The sequence below is a fragment of the Vicia villosa genome, linkage group LG6, assembly GCF_029867415.1.
Source record: "Vicia villosa cultivar HV-30 ecotype Madison, WI linkage group LG6, Vvil1.0, whole genome shotgun sequence".
Taxonomy (NCBI): domain Eukaryota; kingdom Viridiplantae; phylum Streptophyta; class Magnoliopsida; order Fabales; family Fabaceae; genus Vicia; species Vicia villosa.
Window position 1 is genome coordinate 99,023,753 of NC_081185.1, and position 15,576 is coordinate 99,039,328.

At 34.0% G+C, this 15,576-nt stretch overlaps 1 protein-coding gene across 2 annotated transcripts; it reads right to left on the bottom strand.

Annotated features, from left to right (window-relative positions):
• Window positions 1-229: 229 nt before the first annotated feature.
• Window positions 230-14,834, bottom strand: LOC131609399 (uncharacterized). 2 transcript variants are annotated; one of them, XM_058881096.1, is made up of 24 exons: window positions 14,337-14,834; window positions 14,126-14,235; window positions 13,857-13,929; window positions 13,391-13,452; window positions 12,885-13,026; window positions 11,340-11,555; window positions 11,133-11,199; window positions 9,241-9,640; window positions 7,862-8,009; window positions 7,603-7,763; window positions 6,991-7,090; window positions 6,653-6,727; window positions 6,394-6,528; window positions 5,249-5,338; window positions 4,628-4,810; window positions 4,434-4,538; window positions 3,632-3,790; window positions 2,698-2,742; window positions 2,364-2,585; window positions 1,946-2,052; window positions 1,548-1,604; window positions 1,286-1,355; window positions 934-1,180; window positions 230-519 (listed from the first exon to the last, which is right to left on the bottom strand). In XM_058881096.1, exons 1-23 carry the CDS (start codon window positions 14,475-14,477, stop codon window positions 1,019-1,021), a joined length of 3,030 nt encoding a protein of 1,009 aa, XP_058737079.1. In that variant the 5' UTR covers window positions 14,478-14,834; the 3' UTR covers window positions 230-519; window positions 934-1,018. The 2 variants fall into 2 exon arrangements, with proteins under 2 accessions (XP_058737079.1, XP_058737080.1); XM_058881097.1 differs by lacking the exons at window positions 13,857-13,929; window positions 14,337-14,834 and having other exon boundaries at window positions 14,126-14,219.
• Window positions 14,835-15,576: the final 742 nt, after the last annotated feature.

Sequence of the window (15,576 nt, forward strand, 5' to 3'; positions counted from 1 at the left end):
AACAACATATAAGGGAGCAATGGGATAGCCCTGGATGGGGGAAAGGGATGGAGGGAAGATAGAGAGGTGGGGATGTTGTAGAGGTGTCGTTAACTAGAAACTAGATTGATAAAATTCAGTGACTACAACAATGTATAAGAAGCAATCATTGGTTGGGTTGGAGATGCTACGATGTATAAGCAATCACTGGTTTGAATGTGAGAAATGTAAGATAACTGATGTCTAGCAATTCAAAGAATCGGTAAAATTTTCACTACACACCCGAATGTATCAAAAACAGCATCTACAAAACAACATTTCACATTTTTCTGCCATTCTCAACAAAGCAAATAAACACTGGACTCAATGCTGCACCTTTTTTTATATAAAAATAATAAAGGAGCAACATCCTATTTACAAAGTTCCACGCTGCAAAGGGGCTAAGACAAGAGAAAATGAATGGGGGAAAACCATGACCTTACAATTTTAAATAGATCGTATCAAAAATCATCAGCCCAAGTAACAAGCTTCAACATCACCCTGCAAAAATAGTTTATTAACATGTTAGATGCAACTTCACGAGAAACCATGGTAGTTAAAATATTCCATAAAAACAATTCCGCATGATAGTCACCGTAAATCAACATTTTTTTCATTTTGAACTGTCATTGAAATGTCTTATACCAGATAGTTACAACGGGAAAACGGAAAAGAAGGGGGAAACTTTATATAAACAAGTCCATGAGGTGCATTTTCTCATGTGTTTTTCATGTTAGTTCTTGACAGAATACATTTTATGTGGTCATAACAAATTTTGAAAAAATTATAAGTTAGAGGAAATCATGGTAGTTAAGAATATTTTAAGTGAAAAACAACATTAAAATACTTATCTATAAATGCTAGAGAATCAAATAGAAAAGCCAAAAAGACAGGTTAAAAAATGAGGAACTATACCGTATAGGAAGTATGAATCTATAAACAGAGGAACCAAGACCGTACACATAGCACCACTAGATCACAAGTATTAAATGTCACACAGTTATGGCATTTTTAATGCCTGCTTCAACTGTGCAAACGCAGATGGATGCATACTGCTCATTGCAGCATTAAAAGATTCTCCATGAATGGCAGCACATGTTTGTAGATTATCTCTCACAGAATCCTCAAGTGACAGCTGATTTATACGGTCTGACAATTTGATCTATAGAAAAAATAAACAAATGCATAAATTCATTTGATTCATACAAATACTGAAACAAACACCATTCCAGAATGGATATTCCATATAGCTTTCATAATAACTCACCTGTCTTCTTTTGAACTCTTTACTAGGAATAGTGCCCTCATCAGGAGATGCACTGGAGCTCATGTCACCGCTGTTATTGAGAACACACATAAAAAAAACTTATGTTTATAAAACATGATGGTTGACTTTTAAAACAAGGGATAATATTAAAAGTCTCAAATGTGGGTTGCTTTTTGAACTAATTTGTGAACGGTTATCAAGTACTAATTCATCTGAATGAAGTGTGAAAAACAGGAATGTATTACAAGTACAAAAACCTAACCTGGACTCTTCCTCTGTCAAGTCATCATTTCTGCCCAGAATTACGCTAGTGCAAACACTGCAGAACAAAACATATACAGGGGTCATTGGCACCTAAGGTACTCCCTTTTGATTTATAATTATATATAAGCAAAAATAGTAACTAATTGCAGAGTAATTAAGGATGTTAGTTAACATCGTTTAATTTTTTTTTATAATAAAAAACATAATTGTAGTCCCCAAATCTCTATGAAAAATTGTTTTATGAGAATATTTATTGAATGTAAATGACATTTTTTAAATGATAGCATTAAATATGAAGTTGAAATTTGCTTAATACTTGATTCCACCAAATAAGACTTTTTTTATTATTATACTTGAGTACTGATGGAGTATAATATTTAAAAGTATTATTAGTACCTCAAAATTTGATCGAGTTTGTCAAGAACTTGAGGCAGCCTTAACGTCAGAATTATTGAGAGAGCTAAGCCAATTGTCTTCTTCTGGATGGAAGAAACATTGTCTACCTAGAAAATCATATGTTGAATAAGAAAACAGATGCATAATATTGTGAAACTGTGTCTTAACCATATATTCACAATAAAAAACGATAAAACACATCAAAATAATATGCATAAACTTACACCTAACCACTGACTAAAACACAAAACCAAGTATTGATTTTAAAAAAGGATCAACATTGGCAATAAATTTCAACAAGGGCAACATATACTATGCTACAAAAAAATTGGTCAGAGTCAAATGCGAAACTTGTTTTCCAGGTTTGTCCAAGCACAGCCAAGATACAAATCAAACTCTAAATGATGGGCACACCAACCTTATCAACCCAAATGTCAACCAGACAAAGAAGTATATTTTCTTGAACTGGGATAGATGCTGTCTGAAGCAGTTGATTAGTCGATGGGTCGGATGCTAATTGGGCAAGTGAATTTGTATTCATCACCAAAACCCTTGCCAGGATGGCAGCAGAAGATGCTTTAACAGATGTTTTAGAAGGGTCCCGGTCATCTCCGCCACTCAAACATATGACAATTAATTTCTGGAGAAAATAAAATGATACAACAGTTGAGAATTACATCAATAGATTTTTAATTATATAAGTCATAAGCAAACATACGTATCTTACAAGTATATATTATAACTAGACTTACTTGTAATGTACTGCTAATAAGTGGCGGCACTTCCATGGGGAAACACTGTTACAGAGGAAAAATTAAATTAAATACTGTTTTTGAGGATTTTTGGGTTATGAGGTGAAGGTATAGAAAAATGTTACTTCAAAATTAAGACACAAGCAAAGGAATTTATGATTAACAATAGGATAATTGATAGCAGTTCATGGCAACAAGGCAAAAATCTGCCATAAAATCAGATGGCACTAGGCATATGGCAGAAGTAGCTATGATAACAAATATAATATAAATAGAAAATTGTGTAATTCTTTTACATTTTATATAAAGTGATAGCGGGTAATTCTTTTAAAGGATTCATAATTTTTTTTCTTACTAATAATGGAATAAATCAAGTTGATACAAGTACGAAGGGGATTTTGGTGAATTAGAAATTGCTGTAACCAACTTATAAAAAGTTGGGCAGCATGTTTCAAAACAAAAATTATACTGTATGACTGGGCGACAGATTCAATTTCACTATTCTCGGGTCCATCCCTTAGTTCACCCATAAGATGCAGGTTAAGCTAGGACCTAGAAAAGCAAGCACCTAATACGGATTTAAAAAAAGTTTGTGGATAAGAGCAGGGGGAATACAGGCTTCAAAAGATCTCAGTTGTTGTGTTGCAAGTCAAATTGTTGTTGACGGGTTGTGGGTACTCCAAGTATTAGTACTTCTTTTGACCGGGCGATGGAGGCCAAGTTAAATTAGTCTAAATGAAAAGATGACAGATATCTTACTCTAAATACATGATTTAGTTAGCCGATACAATGAAGATGGAATATTAACAGCTTATCAATAATACATCAATGTTATTACAGCTATAGTGCCTGCAAAAGAAAATTTATATACCAGAAATCCGAGTAGCTCATACCAATTTTAGCAATAGCAATTGATGAGTTGGGAATAACATACCTGAATTAAGATATCAACTACTGGAAGAATAGAAAGTAAGCCTTTGTCATTAACATTCCCAACAATTAAATCAAGAATTTTAGCAATATTTGTTGCATGCATGCTTAAAAAGTCATTTCCACCCAAAATTATGTAATCTTCAATTATGTTCACTGCAACCTGTACTTCAGATAAAGAGAACGTAAAAACAATATTAAAACAAGGTCAATAAAAATGTGCTGCTATGGTAAGGGAGTAAATAAATCAGCAAGAATATGTAACAATAATGTCCATAAGCAAATTGAAGGTTTCAAGCAGCTAAACACAGCATACAAAAGCAAGGAAATGCCCTTGGCTAAAATATTGATACCTATACATCAAATAAAAAACCAATGATTAAATATTTTTGCATTGTGCAACAGAAATCTAGATACCATTTGAGTTGTCTGAAAACTGAAAGAAAACCATTGATTTGACTTCCATATATGTTAGATAACACAACTCCCAATGTAATAAAATGAACCGTGCTCTTTGACCAAATTTTTTTTATATAAAAAAAACTATCTAAATATATTATTACGTAGGAAAACATGGGCAAGAAGATGAACTAGTAATAGAAGAAATTTATTGCCATTAATTCAAATATTATGCACGCCACATAACACAAGTACATGAAAAAGTTGTCTCAATTCAACAATTATCTATGCTTAAACTTTTACATCAATATTTCATCCAAGAGCCACCATCATACACACCATCTTTCTTTTGAAAACAAAGACCATGAGCTAACTTAAAAATTTATTTGTATGGAGCTAAGTCTAACCTGCAAATGGTCAAAGTTTCTTTCCATAATCCCCACAAGGCGTGAAAAGTATGATAACAATTGAGGCACCATTGATGGAGCTTGGGAAAGTGTGGCCTCCCACAACTGAAAGGTTATGCAATAGAATTTTCATTATCTACTTTCTCACAAAAATGTACCCATCTAATTGGAAATAAAGAAGACAATGGGATTACCAGCATGCTATCTTCAAGAAGATTGAGTTCATCTGGACTATTAATATCAATTCCATTCTCTAGAAGTGGCAGTAGAATATTGTAGCAAATGGGTGATTGATAACCAAGTGCAATCACAAAGTTTCTCAAAGCAACCAGAAGCTGAATCTGCAGCAAACTTTCACCAGCAGATTCCTCCCACACCTTGCCACAATATCAGCAAAAGAGGCATAAGACAAACTCAAATTGCTAAGCACGATGTTTAATTATAGCTACTCTGCTATGCTATCATTATCACTTTCAGGAGTAAAAACCATATAAGAATGAGATCAACATGCTAATAAGTTTATAGTTAAGCCATGAAATTAAATATACTAATTTATACCTCCTTGGCTACTGATTCAGGTTAATCAGAATTAGTTAAGCAATAAAGTATGAAAAATTGTCTTAATTCTCTATTGTTGGTAAGCACATTATGCTAATCACAATTTACTGAAAAAGAAAGAAAATCACAATGCACCTCTGTTTTTCTTGTGAGCCAAACCAAGCATAAAATGAACAAAACATAGTATACAGAAAAATAAAACAGAATTAATCACCAAAAAAATAAAAAAAAATAAAACAGAATCATGCTTATATTACCTTTTGAAAAAACTGCACCAACTTGTTTGCAAATGGAATAACTTGACTAACATGTCCAATAAGGATAGAGATCAAATTCAAAATCTGAACCTGAAAAAACATTTTAAGAAAATATCAACTAAAACTCACTAATGGGTTCGAATTTGGAAAGAAAGCTCAGATTTAGATTACTATTTAAATGTGTTTTCTCTTGCCAACCTTCACTTAATTCTAGATACCTATTAAAAAAGAAAATCTAAGACAATTCCTAAAGAAAGGGTACCATCTGGATGCCGATACCATACCATATAAACAAATTTAATGCATAACTGGGATTTCTACCAGCCAAAGATGACAATAGTTGATAACAATTAAAAACTCCAAAACCCAAGCCATATAAACAGCTAATTATGATACTAAAGAAGGTCAAACAGTCATCCAAGCCTTATCCCATCCAGTGAGGTTGACTTCACCAATCCACCAATACCATTAGGAACTACTATACCTATTTCTCAATAAGGTTAAGGTAAGCTCTAGCTTGATGTGACCAGAAGCACAAACAGAAAATAGTGTTAATAGAAATATACCAAAGCCTTAGCATGATTCGACCTACTGCAAACTAAACTTTACATCTATCTAAGGGCAAAACTAAAAAATGTTCACAACAAATGAAGATTGCAAGGAATAGTCATTGAGCACTTCAACACTAATCCTGACAAACTCAAATCCTCATCGTTGCTGCTATTTTTTATAACCTTACTTGTTATGAGATTTTGCATACTATGCAACCATCTGCTTCCCTGACAAATCTCTTTGAAAATTCCTTGTCAGATCCTAGCACAGGAATTTTTAGGTTGGCTCACATGACAGGCCACGGCCATTATTAATTAAATTCAACCCATTTTATAACATCTTTAATGCATGCTTTAGTATTACCATCATCACCATAAAGGAATCAATTCATCACTCTCTAATTAGGAGGGGAACCAAAAGAAAGTTTGAACAGTTATAGTTTCCAGCCACAATCCCTCATCTCTTTTGCATGAATCTTAATCACCATACGGAGAATAATTCCCTTCTCATCCTCGGCATTACATATTTCCCAAACAGTTTAAATGAATTTACTTTTCCATCAAGAAAGTAAGTTGCATAGCAGTAGATGTTACCTTTGAATCAAATTCTTGAACTTCCTCAAACAACTTAAAACATGAGTCCCAACAGAGAGGAAGAAGATCAACAAACTCCCTCTCGGAAAAGTTTGCATCTTCAACATGTAAGCACAGAGATCGACAGGCTGCCAGCTAAAAAATAATAATTTGCACGATTAGACCAAAAGAACCAAAACAAAGATAATGAGGCAAAAATGTATCGATACAGCAGAGAAACAGAAGTAAAACCAAGAGAACATGTGGCTATGTTACATACCCGAACAGATAAATCTTTACCCTGTAACAATCTGATTAAAGCACAATATACAGGCCTTTTTGTCTCATCTTTAATCTGTGAAGAATAGAAAAACAGATAAGATATATGGTAAATACAAATATATTGTTCCTTATATGAAGATTTTAGACGGAGTCAGAGAATAACAAATTATTTACTATAATTAACATATTCTATGTCCACATTGAAACTATTAAACCTTTAGAGGTTATATATTGCAATATTTAGATCATGAGAGAAAGCAATGCATCAAATCTTGAGTAAAATTTATTACGAAAATGTGGAAGTTTACTCACAAAGCAACTAAATCAATTTTATACCTCAGAAACCCACTGTCCCAAAATTACTGCGACTTTGCGATGAATGATGCGCAGGTTTGGATGATCATTAGAGAGTTCATGCGATAAAGCTCCATTGAACCTGCAATAAATGTTTTAGAACAAATTTTAAGAGTACTTTGGGCTCCAGGCAGAGCTTAACAAAAGAAGAGTCCAATATCAATAATAGAATAGCTTTGTGATTCCTTTAGGCATGTTGGCATTTCTGGTAAATCATGCACATTTCAACACATTATTTTCAAGGGTTTGATGACAAGAAAATAACATTTTGTTGCAATGTGCTTTAAGGCGTTCTCTTTTTTGGATGGGAAGGGATACGCGTGCATCTTCTAAGGTGTGTATCTTCCCCACTGACTTAATAAAGAATCGAACTATTTTTATACGCAGCAGGAGACTGGACAACTCTACTACACTAATTAACTTTTAGGAGTTCCCTCCGTTTCTATCGACTTTTTGCTTTCTTTGTTGGGGATTTCTTATCTACCAGCCTCTTGTACTTCTATACCTTTTCCTCTAGTATATTCAAAATATGGAGTATACGAAAACATGCAAAGTAACCAATTATTATAGATAGCATAGTAGATTTAGACTCACCAGTCTTTAAAGCTCAGATAGTTTGAGAGTTCATAATAAACATAGGCGGCAGCACCATAAGCAGCATCTTTAAGAAGCAATGCAGAAGTAATTTCTGTTACTGAAGTCGGGCAATTGTTCATGGTCTCTTGAAGAAGAGAAACCACAACAGGAGCTAGCAGCTAAATTAACAATCAAGATCGCACACATATTAGTCTATAGTCATTTAAACATCTCAGAAAAAATACAAGAAAACCTGTGATGTTTAAATTTCACTTACTTGGCTATTATTTTCAAACAATACAATGTACAGAGCTTCAGCACAAGGCCTCAATTTTTCTGTCCACTGGACCATATCCTGCTCGTGGTGAAAAGACTCGGGGTTACGGTACCACTCCTCTAAATCACTTGCGGTCAGAACAAAATACCTGTTGGAAGCTAACAGCACTGTTTAGTCTGGAAATAGAGAGCATAATCATGAAGATATTTATAACTAACTTTTGTTGCAAATGAAAATTATGTAGCTGTACCTCGACAGCTCGTCAGTATGCAAAATGTATAATAACAACAGAAAGTTTGTAAATTTCAAAAACTTACACACCAATTTAAGATATCTGCTCAATCAATTATATGCAAACATAATGAATATTTCAAAACTAACCTTCAACATTTAACACACTTTTACATGACAGTAACATTACTGAACTGCACACATAGATTTTCCGTATGTTGAAGTTGAAAGCAATGAATTAGGCTTTGCATAGTAGTTCGATTTTATATCTATATACAAGAAGACTGGGTCCTGCATAATATAATGGTAGGACTTCTATAGGGGGTGGATTTCAAGAACTGAAGAGGTTTAGAATTTATGCTCTAAAATTGGTTTGTAGCTCCTCTGTGTATGAGCACAATAGGAGTTCATTGAAACTGTGGTTTTTATTTTCTAGGTCCATAAGAAAGAAGAAATATCTTGTAAGAGCAAACGATGAATGGCTAGTATTAGCCATGTACAAATCGAAGTGAAAAGTAGAATAGCAAGAAAAAAGTGTTGCGCTTCCCTTTGAAGATGATAATACTGACGATGGCTGGATAACTGAAGTTGTTATTAAAGAGAATGTAAAGCAAACTAATTGTACCATGTTGAAGTAGTTGGAAATTCAAGTAATCCAACTTCAGATATCTTCGAGGTTAAGAAGGTCTTTTGACATTGATGATAATATTGGAGATGATATTGATGATGGTGAAGATGATATTGCAAGAAGATTAGACATTTGAAGGCAGAATCATATGTTTTTAGAAATGTTTTTACTTTTGAAACGTATGTTATGATATTTTATGTATAAGGGTTTTATCTACAGACTTTACTAGTTTTTATTAGTATGGAATTATAATTTGGAAAGTTGAATTATTTCAGTGCTGCTTGTGTTCTATTATGTATGCGTTACTATTGGTTTTTCTATTTTATTTTTAATTTTTGATTAAGTCGTGAGGGTTTATGGGTCGAGTCCACAGACCCTCCACAATCTTGCATCATAGACTTCCGAATTTGACAAAACTGAGTATAAACAAACATATGGCACCTCTTTAGATTTTACCTAGCTTAGAAAACAAGACATATGGCAGATCAAAGAAAAAAACAAGAGCTTGCGAAGTGAATACCTTGTTATCAGTACATTACACAAAAGAACTATTCGATCATTGGGGAGAAGGGAGGTTACAACACCACCAACTGCACTGGAAATATTTTTCTTCATCTGCTCCAATGTAACTCCTTTTTCATCCACCACCCGACCAGTGAGACATGGCTTGTATTCCTTACATTCCAGAATATTCTTAATCATCACCATACATTGGATAAGAAATTGTTCAAATGACAATAGATTTGGCTCGGGATCTGTTATTCTATTCAAACAGAAGTCCATGACTGATGAAAGCACAAATTTATCCCCAAACGAGTAAGGATGTCTTCCCTGAATGGCAACTAAAATTTTCATCAATTTGGTACATGCCCTCTTTACAAAGTCCCAAAACTTAGGATACTGCTTTTGAAAAGACGAATCTGCAGAGAAAGAAAATGTCCCCGGAGAGGTAAGACTAAAATCAAGAAATAAGTAGCACAAAAAGTTAACAAGTGTTATTTATTTTTTCTTTCCACCAATATGAGAAGTAGTCACTGTAGAGTGAGGAGGGAAGTAGACGCTGTCTATTACTAGTGAAAAATGCAGAAAACACCAACCATTGTATTACAACCTGGGCACCGAAAGCTAAAGATATATTAAGAAACACATAAGTTTTATATTTGTTGGATACAGATTTTCCAAACAAAACCATTATGATATGAGAGATTAAAAAAGCAGTGGTTCTCAATGTCCTTCACAAAAATATCCTTGTAAGGTACATTAACTACCAATCTTATCTTTCCTTGTAAATTCACTAATCCACCTTAGTTTTTTGCTGTATTAGTTATTTATTTATTTCATTTTTGTTGACACTTCACCACCCATTGTCCGCTACCATAGAGAAGTGTTGGTCTTACAGCTTTTCCTTTGAATTTGATAGTAGCTATACAAGCACAAAATATGGCGAGTACATTTCTTACATCCAGCCAGCGTGAGTTCTGTGTGACTTCAGTATCAATCTCCTGATCAATTCATAAAATGGATTCAAGATACTTAAATGATCCAGTAGGTGGAAAGATGCAATACTCAAGTTCACCCCCAAAAACATTGCTAAAATATATGTTTGGTTTCACGTTTGGAGCACCCAAAATTGATTCTACACATGTAGAATTGATTTTGACATGTTTGGTTGCTCTCGAGTAGAAGTGGTTATGCTTTCCAGAATTGATTATACTTGAAGTTATGATTTGTATCTTTAGAGTCTATACGTGACTTTTATACTGAAACAGTTCAACTTACTTTTGTAAGAATTTATCCAATCATAAATCACTTTATCTTCAACTCACTTTTAGTCATAATCCATTTTACACAATCAATTCACTCAAAATCAATTTTCTTCGCCACCGAACCAAACACACTTATGAGCATTTCATATTGTCTCTCATACTCAAACTCAAACAAAATCCCTTTGACTCCCAAGCTTCTCTCCACAACTCAAGCTTTGAACATACTCCTCTCAACTCACCAACTATAACTATATCATCCAGCATCTCTCGAGCATGATTAAAACATTAGTTCTTGAGTGTGCCCAAGTATATCCAATACTAAGGGACTAAAATTCGGCCTATTGTACAAATATCCCATTACTCCTACTATGTCTGCATGCCAATAAGAGGAAACATTATCTACATCATGTTTGGATAATCAATTTCCCAGTTAAAAATAACTAGAGAAAAGGGTAAATTACACTATCATTCAACAAATATGTATACTTGAAATGCAAAAGAATATATAAACTAGCTCACGATGACAAAATGAATCTTGCCTGGAAACAAATGATTATTAATATTTTCATTTTTCACAACTTAGATTATACAGTTTTTAACAAAAACACATGGATAAACACAAATGCACAAGAAACAGAAGTCTCACAATATGGAAGAAATGATTGAATGGCACTTAAGAGAACTGGCGAGACTTCCTTGACTGGCCGAACCTCCTACAAAATAGTAAATACGAGGCCCAATATCTTAAATTTTGAATTGAATTACTTAACAAAAAACAAAAAGGTGATAAATTTTCAAGGCACAAAAATCATAATCACAGTGGAGGATGAAAACACAACAGATAGATAATTACCTGAAAACACTTGGAATCACTTTGAAATCCTGAAATAATTAATTGTCGTATGATCTTTGAGCATAACAACCATCGTTCACAAGTAAGATGAAGTTCACGATGCTGATCATCAGCATTGGAATTATAGTTTTGAGAAAGAGCAGAAAAACCATGCAGCAGTGTCTGCACATCACTTTGCCAGAGGCGCCAGCTATAATCAAAGAATTGGGATGATATCTGCCAAAGAAATTGGTTGAAGATATTCAATTATTCAAAGATTATGTACAGGATATTGAACAGTAATTTTATTCAAGAAAAATCACATCAATGTAATTGCAAGCCACCACTGCTCAGGATTGGGGGAGGGTGAAGATGTAGAATGATTACAGAGGGATAGAAGCTGTGCTGATTATAGAGGGATATTGTGTTGAAACAATCAACCAGAGATGTTGACCAAAGGGAAACAACAAATGTTAGTCAAAGGGTCTCATGAGTCATTCTTCCAAATTTGCTCATTGTTGTTGACCTGTATTCTTCATGTTATGATATTTTATTCTTGCAATTCTGAAGCCAAAATAAACACGACAAACGATAGAGAAGATTGCCTTCATAAAAAAAAGTGTTCTTATTTTTAACAGGATAACAAATGGTGTTAAGTTGTAAAGGGGGGTGGTTATCTAATTTAACAATCAAGCATGCTCTTGGATAGAATATTACGGCGAAAGATGATCCATGTAGCTGACCCCACTTAGTGGGATAAGGCTTGGTTGTTGTTGTTGTTGTTGTTGTTGTTGTTGTTGTTGTTGTTATTGTTGTTGTTGTTGTTGTTAAAGGAAGTCAATGTCTAGTGCCTACTGTAAAATTAGAGGGGGTTTGTGTCGTTTAAAGAGACCTCAAAGGCGACCACTGTAATTTCCCCTAAATATAAATATGAAGAAATTAAATAGAACTTATAGGATAAACAACTCACCATTCATCCAAGCTATATCATGTAGACGAATGAAGCTATTCTATATAAGATGAATTTACCCTTGGCTAAGTTAGTACTACTTCATCATCTACACCCACGAGCATAATCTTTTATCATGTAGCAGTAGCACAAAGACAAGGTACAAAGCTATGACTTCCTATCCACGGTTTCAACTATTTTTTGTGCTTCAACGCTTTTGAAGCCTATAATGCTATATTCTCCTAAATGATCCTACAAATTACTCATTACATAAAGTTATATAACAAATACGCATCCCTTAAGACCTTAAAATCAATTCCAACACTTTTGAAGCCTATAATGCTATATTCTCCTAAATGATCCAGAGTACACAGAGTTGAGTGATATAAATCAATTCCATAACAAAATGCAATTTACACATCCCTTAAAACCTGAAAACTATTGAGGAAGCACTAGATTATCTGAGGCACACTTTTTATTTTGCTATTGGCCTAGTGGCCAACATATACTCAAATAATGATAGTTGGCATTTTTAATTCTGAAATGTACAGCATAAAGGCAAAGTTTGAGACAATATTAACAATAAAAAATAGAAAAAAGTATATAAGGAATTGCACCTCTGCAAAGTTGCGCTGGTCTGCAGTAAGCCGTTTCGTAGACAACTCTTTTAAGGTCCTAAATAGAATCATAAAGATTCGGTGGGAGGCAAGAACATCTGCTGATTGAAGTTGTTGTGATAAAATCAAAAAGATGTCTGGCCTGAGAATTTATTACATTAGCATATTAACACATAGAGCTTGCTTTAAGAAGAAATGATAAAATCAGAAGGAATAAGTATGCATACGTAACAAATAACAATATAACTGAACATCTATGCAACAAAAAGAATGCATTGCAAGTTGATAAAGCTCGTCTCGCATAAAACTTTAAAAGTGAAACATTTTTTGCCCAAATGAAATTAATTCAAAATAAAATTTCAGAATATGCCAATAGTAGTTATAAATAGTGAACCAAAACAGACAAACAACAAGAGAAGCAGATGCAAGGGGGGTTGAAATTTCAATAGCAGTGGTGTAGACAGCGTAATATTCTGGGACACAACAGTAATCAATATTAAATATACCATTCTTTGGGATAATCAATGCGAGCAATCTTGGATATTAGCACTGCCAACATTAGAGCTATCTGCATTTCAAAAGATGAAAGAAAACAGAAGTAAATATTAACAGCTTATGACAAATTCAAACGTATTGCCACTAAAATAAAATAAGCAACATAAAACACTAAAAGTCTACTAAATTGGAGGCAGGGCGAGTATCATTTACTATGAATTCTAACCCTAAACACCATGGCAAATAGTCTAAAATTTTAAAATCAAACAAGAGAGAACAACTTGGAATCCTGTGCGAATCTAACAGCACTGATTATCAGTCAACAAACACATCACTGAATGAGACCATTTCTAGGACCAAGAGCGACCATTGGTAACAGACTAGAAATTTAAACAGAATCATGAACAAGCCAAGTATGAAATCACTAACAAGCACCATCCAAGGCATGTAAATTGCAACACAGTCCTAATAAAACACCTGATCACTCTCTTCTCTCAAATGCATCAACAACTTCTGCCTCAAATGCATTTTCTCCTCATTGCTAATTCCCCTGAACAAAAGGAAGAAATACAAAAGCCACATTACAATCCACACACTGCATGTTCGATCCACCTTGATTTTTACACCAATAACAACAAACTCTCAGCAGCATTTCAATTACAAACTTTTTTCTGAACATATAGTAACCTAATGCTGAAAAAAAAAAAAGGTTCATCAAAACCACATTCAGAAGCAGAAGCGCTTACGAAGAATCCCGACGCTGCCGCCAGTACCGGTTAATACTGTTTTTGAAATAGACAGTCGCCATTAAGCGCACATCAACTTGCGACGCTAAATCATTGGCGGTAATCAGTTCCTGCAGTTCCATTCAACAAAAGCAAAAGCTCAATAACAAAAGTAATAATCAGAAAACACAATGCGAAGTTCATCGGAACCCTAAGAGAGAGAAGGAAGTACCAGGAGGCATGAGCAGAAGCCAGGCCTAGACTCCGATTGCGCGAGGGCTTCTTCAGCCGGGGTACGGAGGCGGTGATCGGCGCTCATGGAATTGGCGAGGAGCGAGTACATCGGCGGCACGTCGGAGGCGGAAAGCGCCATGAGTAAACGACGTCGTAGAGAACTGTTTGTTTGCGGTTTTGTGTGCGTTTGAGTGGAATCAGAGTTCGGTGTCACGGTGTGAGAGGGATTTGTTTATTTATTTATATTATTATAGTTTTACTTTGAAATGGAAGAAAAGAAAGATAGAAGAAGAAAAAAGAGTGTGAGTTTTGGTGTGAAGCTATTAAGAGTGTTTGAGATTGAAGTGAGACTCATTGGTGGAAGCATTACACATTTAGCAGGGTACAAAATGGGGGTGTATAGGCTAATTGGGAGGATCTTTTGGGGGTTTCAGATTCAAACCAGGCAGTACTGCCACCATAAACCTCTTTGATGCCAACTCATTTGGCTTGTTTTTGTTTTTTTTGTTAGGGTATTGGGCTTGTTTTTGTTTTTTCTTTTTCTTTCTTAAACATAAAATGAGAGTGTGGCATTGAATCAAATAATTTAATAAATGTGATAAATTTTTGTAAAAATATTAGTAATGATAAAAAAAATCAAATCTTGAGAACATATAAAGTGTGCAATATGATAAACTTCAAAAGTGACATCTCCTATATGTGTTCAATGGGTCAAGTATGGATTGTATGTCATAATTTCTTTGCGCAATTTTAAAAAGTAAATGATTTCAGTTATAAACATGTGATCCAAAATATTAATGCACATCGATCAATTTTACACCGTTTTAATATATATCGATCATTTTGATTGGACTATTGCATGAATCCATTTCTTACTTATGTTGTTCATGTGTTACAAGTGTGTCATGACTCCTCATTTTCTCTCCTATGGCTTAAAAGGGATAGCTTGGATGAGAGAATATGTTAAGTTCATTCAAACAAAAAAAAACATAAATTATAACATACATGCACACAGATACATAGCTCAACAATCCAGTCCAATTATTTTAAAATAATAATAATGTGTTGTCTCATATTAAGGTAGGACATCGTATTAGTTAACATAATTTTAGTACAGGAATTATCATCAACAAATAATAACCTAGGCCATTTCATCAAATCAATATTGAATGCTCAAACAATAATATGTGTCGGCTAACCTTTAAGATGGTATCTTGACCAACAAATATAAAATGTAA

Bases quoted from the DNA above. Each gene is read 5' to 3' on its own strand.
- LOC131609399 (XM_058881096.1), bottom strand. From the start codon at position 14,477: ATGGCGCTTTCCGCCTCCGACGTGCCGCCGATGTACTCGCTCCTCGCC. The intron at 7,091-7,602 runs GTGAGTCTAAAT...CATTTATTGCAG, and splicing joins TATCTGAGCTTTAAAGACTG to GTTCAATGGAGCTTTATCGC. The intron at 2,743-3,631 runs GTATGTTATTCC...CCTCTGTAACAG, and splicing joins TAGTTGATATCTTAATTCAG to TGTTTCCCCATGGAAGTGCC.